The 22382-nt window shown below is 56.5% G+C and overlaps 2 protein-coding genes across 3 annotated transcripts; both read right to left on the bottom strand.

The window, feature by feature from the left end:
• Window positions 1-4886: 4886 nt before the first annotated feature.
• IL18BP (interleukin 18 binding protein) lies at window positions 4887-7490 on the bottom strand. Of its 2 annotated transcripts, none has more exons than XM_032679822.1 (5): window positions 6659-7490; window positions 5891-5959; window positions 5626-5691; window positions 5212-5341; window positions 4887-5092 (listed from the first exon to the last, which is right to left on the bottom strand). In XM_032679822.1, exons 1-5 carry the CDS (start codon window positions 6789-6791, stop codon window positions 4906-4908), a joined length of 585 nt encoding a protein of 194 aa, XP_032535713.1. In that variant the 5' UTR covers window positions 6792-7490; the 3' UTR covers window positions 4887-4905. The 2 variants fall into 2 exon arrangements, with proteins under 2 accessions (XP_032535713.1, XP_032535714.1); XM_032679823.1 differs by lacking the exon at window positions 6659-7490 and adding an exon at window positions 6337-6369.
• Window positions 7491-8640: 1150 nt separating this feature from the next.
• On the bottom strand, window positions 8641-22346 carry RNF121 (ring finger protein 121). Its single transcript, XM_032679820.1, has 9 exons — window positions 22247-22346; window positions 17220-17257; window positions 14822-14963; window positions 13266-13420; window positions 12691-12798; window positions 12108-12228; window positions 10897-11030; window positions 9267-9368; window positions 8641-8945 (listed from the first exon to the last, which is right to left on the bottom strand). Exons 1-9 carry the CDS (start codon window positions 22301-22303, stop codon window positions 8825-8827), a joined length of 978 nt encoding a protein of 325 aa, XP_032535711.1. The 5' UTR covers window positions 22304-22346; the 3' UTR covers window positions 8641-8824.
• Window positions 22347-22382: the final 36 nt, after the last annotated feature.

Below are 22382 nucleotides of genomic sequence, written 5' to 3'. Positions count from 1 at the left end.
GTATCTTGGAATTGGAGAGGTCGCCGCGATATCGGTGCCGTGGATTTCTGCAGTTCAGGACTTTTCTGCCGTTTTCCGGGAAACTCTCTGCAGCGCTCGCTTGGGCACAGGAGTAAAAGGTCTTTTACACCAGCCTTATTCAGAACACTTACCACCTAAGGAGCCTTTCTGCTATGCCTTTTGCAATCGGACACGTCTGTTGGCCTTATTAGCCACCAGCGCGCTTGTCACAAATGTGGACAGAGCCTTTCCCAAATCTTCGTTTGCGAAGCCTGGCCATGATTATTCAGAACGCTACAGTGGCAAAAGTAACTGAGATTTTCATTTGCTCTGTTAGAAAGCCCGAGGATTTATTAATCTCATGGTTTCTTCCCAACAAACCCCAGTTACTGCTGCGTGCTTGAATTTCTGGACACGTGAGCAGTTTGCCATCATCACAAAAGATGAAGTCAAGCTCCCCAGTTTGGGGAAACTGCAGGTGTCCACACATCCAGCATGGGCTGGCTGACAGGCCCTTCCCTGGGAAAATACAGATCAACTGAAATGGTCCGGTGGAGAGCCACCAAAATGGGCAGGGGTACATGTCACTGTGAGGAAAGTGTGTGGGAACCGGGCACACAGCCTGGACAAGGGAAGATGAGGTTAATACATGAAAAAAAAGTTGCCCCATGATATCAGGCAGGCAGTGGAGCAGGTTGCCTAATGAAGGTGTGCAGGCTCCATCCTTGAGAAATTTTAGGACCCAGCTGCAGAAAATGCTGAGCTGCCTCCTCTGATCCCAGAGGTGGTCCTGCTTGCAGCAGGGGGTTGGACTGAAGATCTCCCGAGCTGCCATCTAACCAGAGCGATTCCGTAGGAGCCTCAGGTTCTTCTGCAATGGGAAGTACATGGTTATGTCTTTTTCTGTGTGAGGCACAACCTTAAAACAAAATTTACCTGCAGATTTCAATTCTCAGCTTACAATATATTAAAAAAAATTCTAACAAGGCTTTCTAAAACATTTGTTTCACATTTACTTTGGTCTTTAAGAAAGTGTTTACCGAATTAGTCTGATGAGTCTTGTCTTAACTTCAAACACCTCCTTGTAGAGTGCTCTCACAGTCAGAACTGTCCATCCCCTAACAGCTCCTCCTGGCCAAACCAGACAGACTTAAAGATGTCCCATCACTCTCTTAGCAGATCGCCAGGCCTCCCACTACTGAATATGTTAAATAACAGGGCTACCCCACCACCTCCCAGTCCTTGCCTGTCCCTTCTGAAGAGTTCACCACCATCCATTGCACCACTCCGGTTGTGCCAGTCATCCCACCATGTCCCCATGATGGCAACTATGCCACAGTTTTCCTGTTGCACCGTGGCTTCCAGGTCCTTCTGTTTGCTGCCCATGCTGTGGGCATTGGGGTAGATGCACTTCAGGGGGGTTATTGATCCCAATGCCTTTTTGGGGAGAGAAGCTCCAGTTCCTGAGTGACCATTCTCAGGAGCTTCCATGGGTTCTAGAACATCATTAACACTTTCATCCTTGCTGTTGCATGGATCTCCATTCCCAGCCTCTGCTGAGATGGCAGACTGAAGGACCTCGCTAGCACACAGTCCCTCAACACTGGCGTGTCACCCCCAGGATTACCTCCAGTGACCTGATTTTATCCCCTCCCCCTTCAAATCCAGTTTAACTCTCACCCAGCATGCCCTGCTAACTCCTGTGCAAAGATCCTATTCCCCTCAGAGACAGGGGTGTGACAGCACGCTTGGTGTTGGCTAAACCAACCCACGATCAAAAACCCCAACATTCTGCTGCTGGGGCAGCATGAGGAGCAGCAAAGATGCTCAGCACTGACTGAAACATCCAGGGCTTATCAATGCTCTGTCCAGCACAAATCCAAAACACAGTCTCAGGGAAGAAATGGAACTCTTCCTCCCTGCCCAATGCAGCACATTCTCCACCTCTTATTCTATGCCACGTACATCCTGCTCAGGTCCCACACTATCCAATACCCAACACCACCCTCTGCTATCATACACAGGTATCATTCCCTTTGTCTGTGGACCACTCCTGTGAAAATGTCCACAAAATGTCCACAAATGTTCACAACATCATAGAATCACAGAATGGTTTGGGTTGGGAGGGACCTTTAAGTCATCTTGTTCCAACCCTGTGCCATGGGCAGGGATACCTTCCACTAGATCAAGTCGCTCCAAGCTCCACCCAACACTGAACACTTCCAGGGATGGGGCATATACCTGCTCCAGTGTGGCCTTATCCATGGCTGCAGTCCTTCCAGGGGTGTACCTGCTCTGCTGTGGGTTTATCCATGGTCACACACTTCAGGGTGCTCCAGCATGACTTCCTGCACAGCCACGGATGCTTCAGGATGTACCTTGGGCCACATTCCCTTCAGAGATGCTCCTGCTGCAGCACAGACATATCCATGGCCACAGACACCTTGGGGTTTCTTGCTCCCACGTGGACACATCCACAGGTCACAGTAAGCAGAAGCAGCCACTAATGGGAACAAGACTAATTTACAGTAAGGTGAGCACAGAAGCTCTGTGGTTTTGCTTTCCCTTCCTCCTTGGCCTCCTGGCTCTCTCCTCACACAGGAGCTTTCTCCTCGTCCCAGGGCTCCCCAAGAGGACAGTGTCTCCTTCCTCTCACCAGGGTCCCCCCCAGCTGGATTCCTGCCCCCAAGCACGGGCAGTGCCACTTGCCCACTCACGCTCCCCCCACTACAGTAAATCCTCTGTGTGCCATCCCAGCAAGATGCAAGACCCTTCCATGTCCCCAGCACCTTCAGCTCTCATCCCCCTAACCCCTCATCACCCACGGGTATCCCCCCACGTTTGGCTGTTGTCCATCTCCTCACTGGTTGATAGGGCCTCTTGTCTGGGGAGCACCCTGCTCCCAAGGGACAGGGACCCTACTCCCAAGGGACAGGAACCCTGCTCCCGAGGGACATGGACCCTGCTCCCGAGGGACATGGACCCTGCTCCTGAGGGACAGGAACCCTGCTCCTGAGGGACAGGAACCCTGCTCCCGAGGGACAGGAACCCTGCTCCCGAGGGACATGGACCCTGCTCCTGAGGGACAGGAACCCTGCTCCTGAGGGACAGGAACCCTGCTCCCGAGGGACAGGGACCCTGCTGGTGTGTGTGGTGACGGGTGAGCACGGCCGAGGCTGTCACAGGAGCAGCCAGAGGTGGCTCAGCCAGATGAATGATGATGTTTTGGGGGTTCACTTTGGCTTGGAAGTGAGGCTGGGGGCCCAGCTGTGGGCTGCCACCCCAGTGTCACCAGTGTTGGCCCCATGGTCCCCCCTTTGTCTCTGATCCTCCAAGTGTTCCGTGCCGTGCTGTGCAGACACAGGGGTTCCCTGGGAGAGATGTTGCTGCTGATCTGAGCCACAACCTACTGTGTCCTCAGCAGCATGAGAGAGGGATTGGTGCAAGCACCACACCCCTAGTCAGGAGCACCCTGACCCGCACCCACGAGGCTCAGGACACACTTCTGGCTGGGATCCCAAGGGGGTTGCTCCTGGTGGGTGACACAGCAGGGCAGGTCTCAGCTGGTGCCAGCACTGGGGTCTGGGTTGGTGCTGGGACATGTGCCAAGGAGGTGCTCTGGCCAGGGATGGAGCTGGGGGTGCTTTCCCCCAGCCTGCCCTGCCTCTCTCCACAGCCGCCTCCCAAGCCCCGCCACCCTCCCTGAGCTGGCCCTGCTCCTGCTGCCCCACCTCCCCAGGCATTTACAGAGTAACCTTCCCTGTCCACAGCACCTCGGCCTCTGTGGGCTTCCCTCAGGGGCTCTGCCCTCTGCAGAGCATCTGCTGGCCAGGACCCGGCCACTGACAGCCCCCAGCACTGGTGAGACCTCGGCCCCAACAGGAAGACATCAGGATGGGTGTAAGGATGCAGCTGAGCGTGGGGTCTGTGAGGGGCTGTCCCAGGGATGGGGGCTGGCATCAACAGGGCTTGGGGGTGCAGCAGGGCTGTATTGGGCAGGTCCCTGCCCAGGTGGCTGCTCTGCTGCTCACCTTCTCCTGGCTCCTAAGAGTAGCTGTGGGACAGGGATGTCCCCAGGAGTCTCCTGTGGTTCCCTGGACTGAGGGCAGCTCATGGGGGCTGCAGTTGGGGGCTTCTTCAGCCCCCTCTATCCCTCCCACATCCTGTGCTGCAGTGCAATGCCTGCAGCTCAGTCTTGCTCAAGGGGTCCAGGCTGTCCCACAGCCCCCATGAGCACACGAGGTAACAGGGAGGGGGCTGGCACCAGCGACCCCAGCCCCAGCACCCAAGAGCAGGAGCCCTGCCAGGACAGCATGGTTAGGGGGGCTGCCCCATGGAACAGAAGGTGGGGCTCAGCAATGCCATGCTGGGGGACAGCCCCAGCTTCCCCCAGGTGCAGAGCGGGATGGGATGGGCCTACCTCCCCGGGGTCCCTGCACCCCAGGGCTTCCCCACATATCCTCCTCCTCTGGGGCAGGGCACAGCCATAGGGCCAGGCATTCCCTGGGCAGAACTGGGACTGACCATGGTTTTCCAGCACTTCACCAGGCAGGGAGGGGGTCAGAAATGGATCCTGCCCTTTGTGGGCACCAGGGCCACTTCCTCTCCCTCCCTCCTCATCCCACAGGTGCCCTGTGCACTCATGGGCAGCACCATCCCCAGGATGCAGGTGACAACGGGGCAGCCTGGATGTACTTTAATAAACCCTGGGGTCCCATAGCCAGCTACAGGCAGGGCCGGGGGCGGCCCAGGCACCAGAAGCCCCAGGCTCAGCAGGCTGGCACATGTGGGGCCATGTGGTCCCCACAGCAGGTCACGGAGATGGGCCTCCATGGAGGTGTCACACACACACACAGCGGTGCGGGGCCTTTGGAGCAGGGACCCCTCACGAGGTGCTCCCTGGTGTCAGCCCAGCCCCCCACTCTCAACAGTGACAGGGGCTGGTGCTGGCTGGGGCCATCGCACCTCCCTGGTGTCCACACCGAGAGGGCTGAGCACCACGCAGGTGAAGTTGGTGAGCAGGTGCTGGGTGTTGAAGGAGCTGAAGTGCAGGTCACGGCGCAGGGCCGCCCCCGAGCCCCGCAGCTCCTCTCTGCAGACCCAGGGGGGACCCATCAGTGCCCACCCTGGGCTGGCAGATCCAGGGGCCCTGCCCCAAGCGGGGCCACCCCGCTGCCTCTGCCCCCCCATGTCCCCTGTCCCCATACTCACTGCACTGTCCCCTCGTACACGGCCCCATCTGGGTACAGGCTCTCCACAAAGGAGCCGTTCCCCAACCAGTAGAGCAGCGTCAGCTCTGGGAGCCCACTTGTCGCCTCACATGACACCGTCACGCTCTCGCCTGCAGCCAGAGGGGACGTGGGGATCAGGGGGGCTGCAAGGGTCCCCAGTGTCCCCCTGTTCAGGCTGGCCACAGTCACAGTCCCCCCGCACCCCTCAACAACGGAGAACGTCCTCCCACCTCATCAGCAACCCAAAATCTTGGCTGTGGGTAGAAGATGCACCCTGTGTGTGTGCCGGGTGCTGGCGCAGGAGCTGACCCCACTGTGCCTCCCCCAACTGGGGGGCTCACTGCAGCTTCCCCATCCCTAGGCCATCCCTGCCATGGCCCCAGGGGTCTCTCACCTGGACGGGGGGCCTCTGCCGGCATCCGCAGGATGGTGATGGTGGGGAGCTGCAGGGCCATGGCACCTGGAGGAGCAGAGTGGAGTAAGGCAGGAGGTCAAGAGCGACCCTCTGAGACCCCACATCTCTGGGGTGGGTGAGGGGGCAGAGTGCCATAGAGGGATGGGAGCACTCCTCACCCCCAGAACCCTGCACAGGCCCCTCGAGGGGCACAGAGCCCAGAGGTGACCTGGCCTCCCCGGCTCGCCCAGAAACCCCCACCTACCTGCACAGAGAAGAGCCAGGGCCCAGCAGGGCAGAAGCAGGAGTAGCAAGGCAGGGAGTCCCAGGGGCCCTGCAGGCAGAGATGGAGCTCAGTGCTGCACATGCCGGGATGCTCCCCACGAGCCTGGGATGGTTCCATCCCCTCAGCATCCTCCCAGCTGGTCACGGTCCCTCCAACATCTCCCCCCCAGCAACCCCTGGGCTCGTCCCCTCGCATCTCCCCAGCATTCCCCCCAGCAGGCCATGGTCTCCCCAGCATCCCCCTCCAGTACTCCCCAAGCCTAGGATGGTCCCGTCCCCTCGCATCCCCCCAGTTAACCATGATGCACCCAGCGCCTCCCCAGCATGCCATGAGGCTGGGATGGTCCCGTTCCCCCCGGCATCCCCCTCCCGGGGTCCCTCAGATGGCGGCTGGTGTCCCCAGGGCTGTCCCCCACCGCTCCGTACGGGCAGACCGTGGCTCAGCCATGAGGCGGCGGCGCTTGCGGCGGCGGCGCTTTATGGGGCGGCCCCGCTTTATGGGGCGGCCCCGGGGCGGGGCGAGCGGCAGCGCCGTGACTCACCACGAGCCGCCCCCGGCCCCGCCGACGTGCCGCGATGCCGGGACACCGGGACCCGCACTGGCCCCGCTGCGTGTCCATAGGGGCAGTGCCCCCGTGTCCCCTAGTTCCCAGAACGTGCCCGCTGTCCCCAGCACTCCACGCCCCCATGCTCCATGTCCCCTACACCTGCGGCGAACGTCCCTCAGGCAAGCCCATGATCAGCACACCGTGTGTTCCATCCGCTCCTGGGCGAGCATCCATGGGCCCCCCAGAGATGAAGGAGCAGGGCTCGGTTGGGCCCCCGCGTCCATCGCATGGGGCACTGGCTGAGCCAAGGGGCGTCACAGGACTCTGGGACATGCGGGTTTGCCCCCTGACACTCTGGGGGCAGGGGCAAGGCAGGGTCTGCACAAGAGGAGAGGGAGGTGGGTTAAGCCCCTGGGGGACTGAGCATGCACAGCGGGTGGGGGGAGCTCTGGCTGCTGACCCCCGGGTGTCCCAGCTGGGGCAGGACAACAGCTTAGCAGAGAGGAACCCCCCAGGACCCAACCCAGGCTTCACGCTGGTGCTTGGCCGTGGGAAGCCTGAGCCAGGGCAGGACTGGGCCCCTCTCCCCTGTCCCACAGCAGAACCCCCTCATCCCCTGAGCCAGCTCCTTGGCAGCAGACATGGTTTCAACAACCCACCAGTCCCGTTCCCCAGCACCCTCAAGGCCAGGAGCCAGTGCAGGCACAGCCACCTGAGCTGCAGGCCCTGGCACTGCCTGGTAAAAAGTCCCTAATTCCCCAGTGAGTTTCGTTATCCCTGTTCCCAGCAAGGCAGAAAGGTGGTGGGAACAGGAATGTTTATCTTGGGGACCTGCCAAGTGCAACACGTCCCTGTCCTCCTGCTGGGATGAGGTCAGCAGCCACATCCTTCCCACAGCACCCACAGGTGTCCAGTGGGCAGTGACGGGCCAGAGGCCACTCTCATGGCAGCACCCAGTGCCCTGTGCTCCTCTGCCACCTCCCTGCTCCCACCAACACCAAGCAGCTGAGCTCTGGGTGCCGCAGGTGCTTGTTTGCCATCCACACGATATCTGTCCCCCTGGGAGAGCCGAAAGGAGGAACCATGGCCTCACCCTGGAGCAGGGAAGACGATCAAGAAAAACCCAGTGCCACGTCTCCATTTCCAGGACTCTTATTTCAGTGTTTGGCACGACACTGCAATGTGGTTTCCCCCGAAAGAAAACCCAAATGACGCAGCAGGGCGCTGGGGTTCCCTGGGGGAGGGGGGCACACAGCCCACATGGTGCCCACAGCCATGCCACTGCTGCGGCCACTTCCCAAATCCCCCGAGCCAGGAGCTGCCTCATAGCCCCTCACCAGACCCCAGTCTCCTCAGACGACATGGTTCAAGTATCTGCATGCCAAAATACCACCACTGGCCCTTGGGGGACTTTGCCCCCACCCAGTGCCAAAAAATGAGCCTGAGCCCCTCACACCAGCAGGACTGTGGCACGGCTCCCTCCAGCACGGCCAGGAGGATGCCATGGTGCAATGCCGGGGCAAGGAAATGCCAGCACCAGCCCAACCTTCGCTCCATCCCTTTTATTCCAGTGCCAAGAAGAGCAACACCCAGCGAGGAGGCCCCCGCACCCTGGGGCAGGGGCACCCACTCCTGGGCTGCTCTTGATGTACCGTCGCCGTCACCCAAAAGGGCGCAGAGAGAGGAACAGCACCGGTCCCACTCCATGCCCTGGCTGACAACCCCGAACAGCCAGGGGACAACGCTGGCCTTCAGGGAGAAACATAGAAAATTTGGGAGCATATAAAAGGGTTCCCCGAGACAGAGCCCACCATCACCGTGCCAGTGAGCAGCTTGGTTCCTCCCAGCACACCCATGGCACCCAGAAGGGGACCCAGCAGCCTGGGGTTGCCAGGCATCCCTCTGTCCCCTCTTTCAGGGCACTGGGCTCCAGCCTCTCCTCTGCAGCCCCCATATCCCATCCTTGCTGCCAGCAAGGCTGCTCCGGGGTGCCAGCGTCGGAGCCGGCAAAGCCTCGGCCCTTCTCCCCATGGCCTCCCCCGGCAGAGCGGCAGGAGGGAGCTGGAGAACAGCCCCCAGCCCAAAGCTCAGCCCAGCGGGGTGCTGTGGAGGACCCAAGAGGGGCAGGGAAAGGGGACGAGTGTCTCTTTTCAGCTGCAATAGAAAGTTTTAAATACGCTCATTAAAATAATTGCTTTTTAAAAAAATCCTCCCTCAGCTCTGGCAGGAGGGGCCCCAATGCTGCTGTCCTCAGGGGTGGCCGAGGTCCTGAGAGGCGATGGAGCAAAGCCAGCATCCCCGGTGGCAACTGTCCCTGGCCCTGGGCACGCGTCCTCTCGTGGCTCTGCGGCTCCCACCGCCTGCGCTTACTCCAGCCCCAGGATGTAGTTGATTCCCTGGACCAGTCCGATGATCACCGGCTGCCAGGCCACCAGGTAGCGCAGCCAGTCCAGCAGCTGCCCATACATTACGTGAGGCCTCTCCCAGCTGGGCAGGAAGGAGTTAAAGAGCCATGGGGAGATGGGTGAGAGGAGTACGGCCCACCCAGGAGCCACCCAAAGGTGCCCCAAAGCAGGGACAGAGAACACAGGTGCCCAGGGAGGGACGGACACTGGCACCCAGGGAAGGACAGACATGGGTCTCTGCAGAGGGAAAGCTGTGGCCAGGCTTGCTTTGGGTTTTGCAGGGTCTCTGCCACTGTCATGGGCTGCAGTGGCTTACCCAGGTAAGATGAGCCCCTCACTCCTTATGTGCTCTACCCACTGCTCTCCTTCCCACAGTCCTGGCTCCCAGCAGAAGAAAGGATACGGATTACTGAACATCCTCTTGAGATCCACCTTCTCTTTGCAGTATGGACACGTCTGCTTCTTCCCAACAATGCACCAGCCACGGATGCAGAACTCATGAAACCTGGGGAGTGGCAGGTTAAGGGGAACTAGAGGAAGAAGGGCACACATGACTGAGCGTGGAGGGAAGCACCAAGCCTAAGGAAGTCCCCCCAAGCCAAGGGAACATCCCACTGCATGAGGACGGTGCACTGCACAACCACAGACCTTTCCTAGAAGGTGCAGCAGCTTCCAGGGACAGCAGAAGGGGCTCACGGGGCAGCAGGATGGGACCAGGGAGGCAGCATGATGGCCCGACCAATGCATGGGCACCAGGGAGACTGAAACCCTTCACTGATGGTGCCCAACACTGGGAAGGTTCAGACAGTCTGGGAGAGCTCTGTGAACTATGTGCATTTTGGAAGCCTTCTTCAAAGGCTTCTTGGGGATAGACAACATATTTATGGAATTTCTCCCAGGGTCTGACTTACTGCTATGCTCCGTCACAAGGACGTGCACAACTGAGCACTGCCTGGGGAAGTTACAGGGAAACATGAAGTGGCTGCAGCCAACTTGCCACACACAAGGGTGTCACTGAGCAAACAAACTTCCCCCAGAATCTCTCTGCTGCTCAAACCAAGGGGGAATGCCAGTGAATCAGCAACAGGAGTCACTCCCTTGTCAGCTCCAGGGGTGCCCAGCCAGCCCTCACCCCAGAGGACCACCAGGAGCATAGACCAGCTCCTCTGACAACGACACTGCCATAGTCCCAGACTCTGCACGAGTCAGCCATAAATCTCACAAACAGTCCCTAACAGTTAAATTTAGGCCATGAGTTTTGCCAGCATGACCTTTGCCTAGGCCCAGTTTGGAAACCACCTTGCAGGCAGTAACGCACGCGGTGCCAGAGGACATTCCACTTCCAGGCTGAGTCACCACAGAGAAAAAACCCTGACCTGTCTCAGCTGGGGCTGAGCAACAACCAGGACTTCCAGTTTCAAAACCCACTTCACATCAATCAGCTGATGGGAAGGGCTGAGTGACTCCAGAGTCCTGGAAACCCTGGAGGAGTTCTGGGAAAGGAGGAAGCTGCCAGGCTGTGATCAGAGCAGGCAGTGACCAGCAGTGCTGGACCCGGGGGCTGTTTTCAGAGGGAGGCCAGCAGTGCTTCCCCCTGATTTTTCCTTACAGAGACTCAGACAGGACCCACTGCACTGGCTCTCTGATGAGGGGCCAGCATGGCACAGAGCAGGGCACATCCCAACCTCAGAGCATCAGAGCTGCCACTGCCAGGCAGATAGGTCAGAGCGGATTTGGCAAAGGCAGGTGGAAAGTGAGGTGCAGCTCCATGGCCGAGCAGAGGGAGGGAGGGAAAGAAAGAGGAAATAACCACTTGTGATGCACATGGAGGTGGCAACCAAGTGATTTCATGGATGCTGAGTCAGTGAGGACACAGTCATGGATCACATGCCAATTCAGCCAGACAGCCCCAAGTCCCAGGACGGGCATTTCTTCACCCACTGTGGGAGAAGCCGTGGGAGCAGGAGCTCCCTGCTGCCCACCCCAGCATGGGGCCAGCGAGGCGAGGGGCTGGCACCTGCAGAGAAGGATACACGTGGTTGCAGGAGAGGCGGTAGGTGTTCTCGATGATCCCCTCCTCGTTGACGTCCACAAAGATCTGCTGGCCACAGACGGCGCAGACGCTGTCGGAGAGGTGCTTGGTGGGCATTCCCGAGGCGCTGTAGAACTGAGCGAGGGCAGAGCAGAGGGAGAGCGGTGACAGCGGGAGGGCACGTGTCCCACGCCCGCGGTGGCACGGCTAAGCTCTAAGGAGGGCTGGGGGCAGCACCCCGGGAGTCGCCTCGGCCTTTGGGGCTTAAAAACCCTGTTACAGGTCCGGCTGCGGGAAACAACTACAACAGGACAGGGAGCTGCTCAGTGATGCAGTGGCCCGTCACATCCCAGCCCCATGCACCCCCTTCCCGTGCTGAGGGACTTGCTGTCAACCCCAGCTCCCTAATCCCTTTCCACGGGACTCTCTCCAGGCTCTTGTCTTCAAATTTGTACCTATAACCAGGATTATGTCACCCCAGGAGGAGAATCTTGGCACTTGCCCTGCTAAATTTCACATGGCTGAAGCTTGCCCAGCTCTCTTGTCTGTCCAGCTCTCACTCCTAAGAGGCCACAGCCTCTCCTGGTTTAGTATCATCAGCAAAAACATGCCTCCCTCAGAGTCCTGGCACATTTTTGCTCTGAGCATCTGACAGAGCCCTGGGGACCTGAGAGAGACCTGAGCTGTGCCAAGGTGTTGCAGTGTGGCCTGTGAAAAGCTGGAGCAGAACCTCAAGAAGCAGCAACAGAAAGCTCAGAAAGGAAGAGGAGGAGGAAAGACGAAGTCCAAGACCCTAAACAGCTGCTGAAAAGAAGAAATATGACCTACTTCACTGGTGTCCTACGTTGCATATTTTTAGTGGATTGGGTTATTTTGATACCACACGAGTGGGCTACAGATTTTGGGCCACCAAGCCCTCTGTCCACAGGGACAGCAAAAGTCTCTGAACAACCTGTGCCAGTGCCACACCACACTCCTGGGGAAGTACTTCTTGTCCTTCTGGGGCTGAGGGGACCCAGCAGAGGCTTCACTCTGCAGGAAGGTTCTCAGAGCAATTCTTGCTATGTTATAGCCAGGGACTCTTCCTTGAGGGGGAGGTTTGATGCACTTTCCCATTGGAGGGAGGCCAGAGCTGCTGCCGGGACCAACATGTTTCAGGCCCCCCGATCTGGGGATGACTCTGGCCTGGGGGACAGCCCCTGGTGAACTCACCCCAATGGTCGAGGCCATGTAATCCGCACACATCTCAGCAAAGTCCCGCTCCAGCACCCCGTAGTAAAGACCGTAGAAGAGGAGGGAGATGCCAAAGTCCATTGCATCTTCTGGTTTGATTCTACAACAGAAGAGCCAAACCATCAAGAGGTTTTTTTGACAGCAAAGCTGCTCTTATCATATTCCAGAGAACATACGATTCTAGAGAATATTCCAGAGAAGTGGTCAACCTCTCTAAACATGAAGCTGGCTTGGACCAAACTCCTCTGCCGCCACCTCTGGGCTGGCTGCTTCTTGCAGGTACAACTTCATCAGTATAGCAAAGAAAATCCCACTGCTGCCCCCAGACTGGACACCACAGAGCTGAGGGAACTGCTGACACATGAGCTGGAAAAAGGGCTCTCCAGCAACCTGGACCAGGTCAGGTACCAGCACCTCACCCATGATCCTCTCAGGAGCAAAAGGACACCCCAATAGTCTCTTTGGTGCCATTAATCAGATTGCCAAGACAATTATTTTTCCAGAGTAATACTCAATGGCATGTTAGACCCCATTGCCCCAAGAGTAGGAAAGATTCACTCACCTGAATAATAAGTTAAGACCAAAGAGTGTAAACATGACAGCCATGTACCCCACGATCCCAGTTGCATAGCTGATCTTGTATATTAGTAGAAACCATTTATAAACCAGCCTGTAAAGAATTAAAACAAAGAATTTAACAATTTCATTTCTTCCTGAATGAAACCCTGCCAATCACCCGAAGAGTTTTATTTCTCAAACCCACAGTGTTTTTGCAGACACATCACCTACCCCTACACATGGGCAAGAGCGTTACATTCCTAATTCAACCTGCCATGGGGTGCTCACAGTCCTGACTTCCAAACCAGAAACCTCAGGATCTCCAAAGGCCATAAGGAAGCATGCTGCACACTGGGAATGCCCTGGGTGAGGCGACCAGCCCACGTGGAATCTGCCTTTCCACCACCCACCCGGGTACCAGGTGCATTGGGCTGGCTGCCAGCAGCCAATAAAGTCCTTCACACCAGGCTCCCAGGATGCAAAGCTTAACACAGTCATCTGTGGCAGGGAAACTGGAAAAAACTCCTTGTAATGGTTACTCTGGGGCTGAGAAGTTTCCTCAGGAACACACGGACGAACCTGGGTGTTGTCTGTACCAGAGGCTTTCGAGTTGCCCTGAAGGTGACAAAAGCTGTGACTGCTGAGAAGAGCACCCAGATCACCAGGAACCGCCACCAGTACAGCTTGATCGTGAAATACAGAGGCACTACCCACATCTGGAAGAGGGTCACCATCTGCAGGAACAGAGGAAAGGCACTCGGAGCTGGTTCTCTGCTCCTCAGACATCAGAAACATCCTGACAGTCGTGGCAGCCATTCTCTTGCCTGCATCAAAGGGCCCTGAAAAGCACCAGGAAACTGCAGAGATTGGTCTGTGACACCCAGAAAACAGCTCAGAGCTCGGCTGAGAGCATGAGTCTGATGGAGTGCAACTGAGGGAGCTGGGGGGGCTCAGCCTGGATAGAAGGAGGCTCAGAGGGGACCTTCTTGCTCTCTGCAACTCCTCGACAGGAGGGGGGAGCCAGGTGGGGTCAGGCTCTGCTCTCAGGGAACAAGGGGCAGGACAAGAGGAAATGACCTCAAGTTGTGTCAGGGAAGGTTTAGGTTGGATATTGGGAAAATTCCTTCCCTGAAAGGGTGATCAAACCCTGGCACAGGCTGCCCAGGGCAGCGGTGGAGTCACCATCTCTGGAAGGACTTAAAAGACATGTGGATGTGGCACCTGGGAACAAGGGTTAGTAGTGGGCTTGGCAGTGCTCGTTGGACTCCATGATCTTGGAGGGCTTTTTCAACCCAAATGGTTCTGTGATTTTGTGAGGGAGTCAGAGGCAGCAGTCAGGTGATTTCTGGTAGCAAAGGATAGAGCTGGAGGGAGAATGTAGAGGAACCATCTCCAGAGTAAGGTACAGGAGATGGTCCACCCAACCAGTTGTTGTAAGGCAGCTTCATAAACCTTTGCCTTCCCAGGGTCCTGACGCTGCAGCCACAGACAGGTATTACACAAGGCGAGAAGGTTTTGGCTTGTCTCTGCACTCCAGCCTATTCCCAAATGGATCTACAGCTGTGCAGCTGAGCTCTCGTGGTGCCGCCGGAGGGAAACGGGCAAGCAGGTTCGGTTCAAAGTTCACAGAGGATTACAGGTACTCCCAGGAAACATTAATTATGACAATATTATCATTACTGTTATGACAAGGAGGTCAGAGTGAAGTTGGTTCAGCTAAATAACAGACCCAGCCACCCAGCTGGTGGCATTGGCAAGTGGCAGGTCTGCTCAGCAGAGTGCTGCAGGTACCATCAAACCCAGGGTCCTGGCAGCAAGGAGCTCCCATTGCTTCCGAGGAAGCACCCACAAAATGCAGCTTCCCTCTGGACAACACCTGAGATCTGCTTGTCAATCCCGGGCGCCAAGGCACCACGTCACACGGAGTTATTGGTATCGCTTCCAGCGAAACCTGAGGCCTTCAGGTCCATCCATCCTCACCCCTACTTAAAATCCCCCCAAGCTGCTGGGAAGTCAAGGGAATCCCAACACCAGACAATAGGAAAACCGGGAACACACTTCTCATTGGCAAGAGGAGGGTGTCAGTCAACGCTCACATCCAGCCTCGGGCAGAACAGCTGTGGGGGGTCACTTACGTTGTAGGAGCGAGGGTGCCGCTGCTTCCACTGAACCAAGAGGAGCTGTGCCACCACCAGCGTGGCGATGAGGATGAGGACCATCTCGGCGTGCATGGCCTCGTGCCCGCGGTGCTTGGCGTGCATCCGGGCGTGCTCCACCCTGCAACAACCGGGAAAAGGCGGCTGAGACTGCACAGTGGGGGACAGACACCTCGGGAGAGCCGGGAACACCAGACAGGAAAACAGCCCAAAGAAGAATCGTGGAGTCAGGGGCTGTGAACAATCCACAGGAGAAAGGACGAAAGGTTGCTCTGGGACCAGCTCATTTCTACGCTGTGAAAGTCAAGAACAACACCCAGCCCATCCAGGTGTGAATGAGGTGGAGAACTCCCACTGACCTACCTGAACTAACGAACAGGGAGTGTACGGTCCACATAACTCACAATCCCAGAACGGGCAAGGTTAGAAGGGACCACTGGTGGGGTCATCTGTTCCAACCTCCCTGATGAAGCACGGTCCTCCTAGAGCACATTGCAATGTTTGACCCCCTGAGTGCGTGTCAATTCTCATTACCAAACTCTCAGCCCAGGTTCAGAGCCACTAACACCATTTTCCCTCTTGCCCAGCAAGGGAAAGGCTGCAAGGGTCAAGGGTGGGGGACAGCTGACACCTAACAAAACCCCCAAGTACCAGCAAATCGCTTCTCTCCACCATGAGCATGCTGGAACAAGTGATTTCCAGACTGATGCTTGCCAGATCCCTGGGGTTTCTTTGCAGCTTGTGCTGTTTGACCAAAAAGCAAGGTGGAATTAAGAGCTGTGACATCCTTATGTCTTGGTCTCCAGGTGATAATACGGTTCAAATTAGAAGAAAAAAAATCCAAATGCAATAAATATGCCAAATTCTCTGATTTTAAGTCATCCTCTAAAAATTAACACAGAAACACAGAATCAGGGAATGGGTCAGGTTGGAAGGGACTACAGTGGGTCATCTGGTCCAACATCCCTCCTCAAGCAGGGTCATCCCAGAGCACATGGCACAGGATTGTGTCCAGACAGTTCTGGTATATCTCCAGTTAGGGAGACTCCACCCCCTCTCTGGGCAATCCATCCCAGTGCACGATCACCTGCACAGGGAAGTTCTTCATGTTCAGCTGGAACTTCCTGGGCATCAGTTCCTGCCCGTTCCTCTTGTCCCATTGCTGGGCTCCCCTGAGCAGAGCCTGGTCCATCCTCTGCCCCCTCCCTGCAGCCCCTGACACAGCCTGGGGAGGGCCCCTCTCAGGCTCTGCTCTGGAGGCTGAACAGCCCCAGCTCCCTCAGCCTTTCCTGCTCCCAGAGATGCTCCATCCCTTTGGCACCTCTGCAGCCTCCGCTGGACCTGCCCCAGGAGCTCCATGTCCCCCCTGTCCTGAGGAGCCCAGAGCTGGACACAGCACTGCAGATGTGCCTCATCAGGGCTGAGCAGAGGGGCAGGATCCCCTCCCTCAACCTGCTGGCAATGCTCTTCCCAATGTCCCCCTGGACACCACTGGCCTTCTTGGCCCCCATGGCACACTGCTGGCTTAGAGGGAGCTTGTTGCCCACCAGGACCCCCACGTCCTTCTCCACAGAGCATCCTTCCACCTTCCAGCAGGTCGACCCCCAGCCTGTACTGGTGCAATAGCGAGAGACCAGTCTCACTGTGATTTTCAATAAACATCTGGCTGAAATTGGTTTAGCTTAAGGAAAAGGAGGATTTTTGAGGCCCCTTACTACAAGGCAGACATTGAGGGGCTGGAGGGTGTCCAGAGAAGGACAACAGAGCTGGGGAAGAGTGTGGAGCACAAGATTGATGAGGAGCAGCTGAGGGAGCTGGAGGGGGCTCAGCCTGGAGAAAAGGAGGTTCAGGGGGGACCTTTTCACTCTGCAACTCCCTGACAGGAGGGTTGATTGAAGTGGGGGGTGGTTTCTTTTTCCAGGTAAAAAGTGACAGAACAAGAGAAAACAGCCTCAGATAGTGCCACAGGATGTTTAGGTTGTGTATTTGGGAAAATTTCTTCACAGAAAGGATTGTCCAGCCCTGGTACAGCTGCCCAAGGCAGTGGGGGAGTCCCCATCCCTGGAGGGATTTAACAGGGGTGTGGATGTGGTGCCTGGGGACATGGGTGAGTGGTGGCCTTGGCAATGCTGGGGGAATGCTTGGACTTGATGGCCTCAGAAGGCTTTTCCAACCTAAAATATTCTGTGATTCTAATATTTAGCAAGTAGTTTAGAAGAAAAAACGTGCCTTTTAAGACAGTTCATACTTTCCCTCAGCAAAAACTGCTGGCCCTGTCCTCTCCCACTGTGAACACGGGCTGTGCTGCCAGTCGCTCTGGCCCGGAGCAGGAGCTCGCTCCAGCTGTACGCGCTGATTCACCTCCCAGCACACTCACCTCCATCTCTCCTCTGGGGACAAGTGCGAGAGGTCAACCTAGGGAGACAAGAAAAACACCCATGAAATCAGCCACTGGAGTTTGGGAGCAGCAGCAGCACCACAGCACGGGTAACTCGTTGCCTCCCCCTTCCTGAGCAGCACGGTGCTGGCTGGTGCCCACCCGAGCAGGACTCTGTGCCTGTGCTGCCCGTTCACCACCACAAACACAGCACCCAGCTCCTTCATCTCCTGGTGAGACCCTGAGCCGTGCTGACAGCCATCCCCTGAGACCTCCAGGATTGCTCTCTGAGAACTTGAAGAAGGAATCTCTGGATTCAGATACTTTAAATAACAAACCTGGATGTGCCCATGGTGACAGCACAGCCCAGAGTTGTCCTTCACCCTCCCAGGCCGCACACGGAAAGCGGTGAGCCCCCCTGCTCCTCTGCCACCTCCACTTCCCTATTTCACTGGAGCTGAGGCTCTGCCCACTATCTCACACCACCACTACCAGAGAATTGGTTTAAATCCCATGTTCAAAACCCTGCCCAGCATCTCGGGGCACGGAATGGTCATCCCAGAGTAGCCAATGCAAACACAGTCCAAAATCCCACCAGGCTGCAGGACAGGGGACAGTATCTGCACACCAGCAACGAAATAGTGCTAAAAAACCCTCAAAATCACAGAAAAAGAAAGATTTAGGCCTTGCTTTGCTGAGATGGCTGGAAGTTCCTCCCAAACGTTACGGGCAGGAGCAACCCAAGAGTGACAGGAGCTGCTGTTATTAGTGATGATTGACAATGGGCTCAGGTAATCCATCTTCTCCAGTGAGATTTTTGTGTGAATACTCTTGCTTTTGGACAGGGGAGGAGTGGGGGGAGCTTTGACACTACATTTCAGCTTTCACTTGGAGCTTTATATAGAATCATCGAATCACAGAATGGTTTGGGTCAGAAAGACCTTAAAGCTCTCCTTCCTATCCCCTGCCACGGGCAGGGACACCTTCCACTAGACCAGGTTGCTCCAAGCCCCATCCAACCTGGTCTTGAGCACTTCCAGGAACAGGGAGTCCACAGCTTCTCCGGGCAAAATCTTCACCTTCACAAAATCTTCACCTAATTGCTGAGGACCCTCCAGCCCCAATCATGTCCCCACATGGGCTCCCAGACCAGGCATCACACTGACCCACAGCACTAGGGAGGGAATCCCGCAGCTCTGGGTCCCATTGCCTTTTCTTGGTGAGACATAAACTCAGATTAAACCAAGAGCAGCTCGTCTGGGGCTGGGAACGTACACACGGGGTTTAGAAATCCTCACGGGGCCGGAAACACTCCAGCATTGCCCAGGCATTGGGGATGGAAACTGGAAACAAGCCATAGCAAGGACTTTGATATCACTCTGTCCTGCGCACACAGCAGAGATGTGTACACAGGAACAGGCTCCACCTCGCCCCACAGGGTACGGGGCCATGGGCTTGGCTCCAACCTTTACCCCAGGGCTCTCCCCGGCACGGCACAGCCCTCAGCCTCGCCTGCCCGGGGCACCACTGCCAGCACAAAGGTGTGTCACAGCCAGCAGCTCCCATGGCAGCCGGGCTTGGCTGAGGGCACACACAGCTTCCCCTGCGGCGTCTAATTACACCCCAGGGTGAGGAGGCAGGAAAGACACACAGCAGCAATCTGACTGCCTCATGTGGAACATCTGCTGAGCTTCACCCCAGAGCAACACTTGCGAGAGATTCAGCTCCTGAGGCCCTTGAGAAGTACTTCAGGACCTAGATGCAAAATCTAGAGCCACGACAATCCGTGTTGGAGCTCGCTGGCTTGTGTCAGAACCCGTGGGGAGGCGGTGACAACCTGACACCGACACCGAGAAGGGTGTTTGTATCGACCAAATTCCCCGAGTGCCTCTGCTCCTAAAACAGCCAGTTCAGATCCATCAGTTCAGTTGCTGTGACACAATCTGGAGCAAGAACAACTGTTCTGATACAGACAGGAAAAAAAGAGATTTAAAAACTAGTCACTGCACGCAGGAGAAGCTGAAAAACCCCAAGCGCTTGTTGGCTCCAGTGTAGGTCGATCCCTCTGCAAGCTCTGGCAGTCACACAGGTGCTTCCACTGCCTCCCCCCAGGAGATCCCTGCTCCCCCCAGGCTCTGGCCCCATCCTTGCTGAATAAGGATGTTTGACAAGCACCTTCCAACCACACCAATTTTTTTATCCCTATACAGTGGCTCTGCTCACTCCTCTGTACCACACCAGCAGCCACGCCATCCACAGAGTCAGTCCTGCCTTGGGAAACACTTCCCAGCCTCTTTGCTTCAGCATCTCCCCCAAATCTCCAAATTCTTCCAGCAGCCCCAAACCCTGTGGAAATCCTGCTGATATTCCACAGAGGTTCCTCCAAGCTGTGCTTCCAAGCCAACCACGGATCCACAGCACCAGACACAATTTTGTGCCTCAATCACAAGGACTGAGCTTCACCAGATTTCCCAGAGCTCAAAGCTCCTGAAATAACTTTATTAAGGGGGGGCCAGGACATGACATAAGGGATGTTGAGAGGCATCTGATGGCTGTCAGACAGGACTTGGCACAGCAGCCCCCCCAAGCAAGATGTTCCAGCTAACCCCTCCTTGATCTGCACACTCCCTTAGCACAGAAGTTTTGGGTTGGGGCTAAAAATGAACAGTGATGGTGAAGGAAGCACCTGGGCTCACCAGCAAGCATTCATTCTATTTTTAGTTCGGGGTTGTCTTATTTTAATACCCAGTTTTTGGGTCTCTTCCTATCTCTGATGACAACACTGAAGAACCTCTGCTTGTAAATCTCTACCAGAGGGGTTAGACAAGAACGACGAGGGTGAAGCAGCTAAAGACCAGCTCTATCAAGTGTTGAGCACCCGCCCACTCCTGCTGCAGCCTCCTCCAGCTGTCACAGCAACACAGGACCCAGTGTGCAACCAACTACAGCTCTTAGAAAAGCTTTTTTTTTAAAAAAATTAGGAATTAAGAATGATTCTTCCGCTCTCTGTCTCTTCTGCAACTCACGATCCACTTAAAAACCCCAACCTCCTCTGTGTGACGACTGGGAGAAACTGGATACCTTGGACTAAAGTCTAATCATCTCCTCAGACGTGGTACGATGGCCTTTGGAAGAACCTCGTGCCACTCCCCGTTTTTTTAAGGGCCTGATGCCCCAAAGCCTCCACAAACCTGTGATCCCCACCATTGGGACAGTCAGTGGAATTACCCCCTCAAGGAAAACGCAAAGGCTGTTGACAGGGTCAGCACCAAAACCAGAACCACCCGTTCCTCAGAGCCCAGGGGCTGGGGGGATCTCCAGGCACACACACGCTGCTGTGAGCCGGCTCTAATCTCCTTAGGCTCTAAATCTAAGAGCCTCTAAAGGAGGCAAGGAGAATGCCTTGAGGATGGAGAATAAGCAGCTGCTGATTTCAGTTCAAAGCTCCAGAGCAGCCACCAGCCCTGATCTCACCTTTCCCACAGCCCCAGCCTCAGTCTTTGTCTCACAGCACCCACTAGGAACAACCTGACATAATGGGAAGATAAATCTCAAAGTGCTGCACGTTCAACCAAGGCAGGTTGGGAAGAGGCACGTTCTTCAGTGAAAGTCTGGAGAGATTTTGGAATCTCAATTCTGCTTTCTTCCTGCTCATAAAACAGCGCAGGAACAAGGATCAGGGAGGAGGAAGGTCCCAACTGATCAAACACTTGGATAATTGGAAACTAAACGTTTGTTGAAGGCCCAAGCTCCCCGCAGGCAGAGCCAGAGCCACAGGACACTCGGCTGTATTCCAGGGGAATGTTAAACTGCTTTCAGGTCCTCACTGTTAGTGATTCATCAGCAACCTGCTCTGCCCAAAGAGCTGCCAGGACCTCTGGACAACACAAGCAGACAGATTTTGTCCTGACGGACACGGATCGTGTGGAATCACAGGGATAAGCACAGGTCCTATATGCACTCCCTCACCCGCTGCCTCCTCCTGACGCCCTCACTGCCAGCCCCAAAAGTAGCTTCCTGACAGAATGAGAACTGGGATTCACTTCTGAGCATCAGAGACCTTGGATCTTTCACATTTTTACATACAAAGTCACCAGAAAATATCTCAGAAATATAACCAGTAGCAACTCGACAGTGATTGCTTTGTGGTCTAAATCTCCATCACCCCACTGCACCTGCTCTCTGACAGCAACACAGGATGTGGGGAGGAGGCACAAGCTCCCACAGTTCAGCCATACACCAGGGAATCTCCACAGCTTGACTCTGCCAGGAATCTTCTCCAACATAACCATCAGCATCTGAGAATTTTTAAGCGAAACCACCTGTTCTTGAGGAAAAGCACCAAAAAGCACCAGCAGTCACCCACAGTAACACACAGTGCAGGCAGGATGGAACCACGTTCTCCACACAGAACAGACCCAGATTCTCCTGGTTCTCCACAAGTGGAAAGAAAACTCCTGAGCATAAAGCACAGGGGACGGCGAAGAGCCCCTGCAAAGCCCGGGGCATCAGTGCCGGTGCCCGTGGCACACACAGCACCCTGCTCCCAGTTCCAGCTTTCCAAATAGAGTTCTTGTTTCCAGTTTTGTAATTTTTCATCCCCAGAAACACTTGAAAGCCAGCATGGGAACAACAGCCGAGCCTCCATCCTCGCCCTCCTGCCCCCGAGACCTCCCCTGTCCCGCTGCCCCACGGGCCTCCCGAAGCCCCCAGTGCCCCTCTGCCCCCGGGACGCTCAGTGTTCCCCTACGCCAGGGATCCCCAGAGCCCCCCCCAACACTAACACTCCCCACACCCACCTGCCCCAAAGCCCTACAAGCTCAGGGTGCCCCAGACTCCCTCTCTCCCACACCAGGGACCCTCAGAACCCCTCAGCGTACACCCCGACTCCGCTCCCCCACGCCCCCCAGGCCCCGCGCCCGAGCGGCTCCCCTCCAGCCTCCCCCGCGGGGGAGCTGCCGGCCCCGCAGCCGCCTCCCCCTCCCCTCCGCGGCTGCCCCCGGCCCGGCCCGGCGCAGCCCCCACACCTCCTCCACATCGCGCTCGACGGGGCCGCCAACCTCCACCTCCAGCACCGCCGCCATCTTGCCCCGCCCCCCCAGCGGCCAGCTCCTTCCGCCGCCGTCCGCCAATCACCGGCCGAGCCGCCGCTCTTGGGCCAAT

This window comes from Chiroxiphia lanceolata, chromosome 2 (genome assembly GCF_009829145.1).
Source record: "Chiroxiphia lanceolata isolate bChiLan1 chromosome 2, bChiLan1.pri, whole genome shotgun sequence".
Classification (NCBI taxonomy): domain Eukaryota; kingdom Metazoa; phylum Chordata; class Aves; order Passeriformes; family Pipridae; genus Chiroxiphia; species Chiroxiphia lanceolata.
This window is presented reverse-complemented; position numbering and strand designations above follow the sequence as displayed.

Coding starts and splice junctions, on each gene's coding strand:
- IL18BP (XM_032679822.1), bottom strand. CDS start 6,791: ATGTCCCAGAGTCCTGTGACGCCCCTTGGCTCAGCCAGTGCCCCATGC. Junction 5,960..6,658: donor AGGAGCGGATGGAACACACG/GTGTGCTGATCA, acceptor CTCTGCCTGCAG/GGCCCCTGGGACTCCCTGCC. Junction 5,093..5,211: donor GTGTACGAGGGGACAGTGCA/GTGAGTATGGGG, acceptor CTGGGTCTGCAG/AGAGGAGCTGCGGGGCTCGG.
- RNF121 (XM_032679820.1), bottom strand. CDS start 22,303: ATGGCGGCGGTGCTGGAGGTGGAGGTTGGCGGCCCCGTCGAGCGCGAT. Junction 14,964..17,219: donor TCCCCAGAGGAGAGATGGAG/GTGAGTGTGCTG, acceptor CGGTTGTTGCAG/GGTGGAGCACGCCCGGATGC. Junction 8,946..9,266: donor AAGAGGATGTTCAGTAATCC/GTATCCTTTCTT, acceptor CTTCCTGCCCAG/CTGGGAGAGGCCTCACGTAA.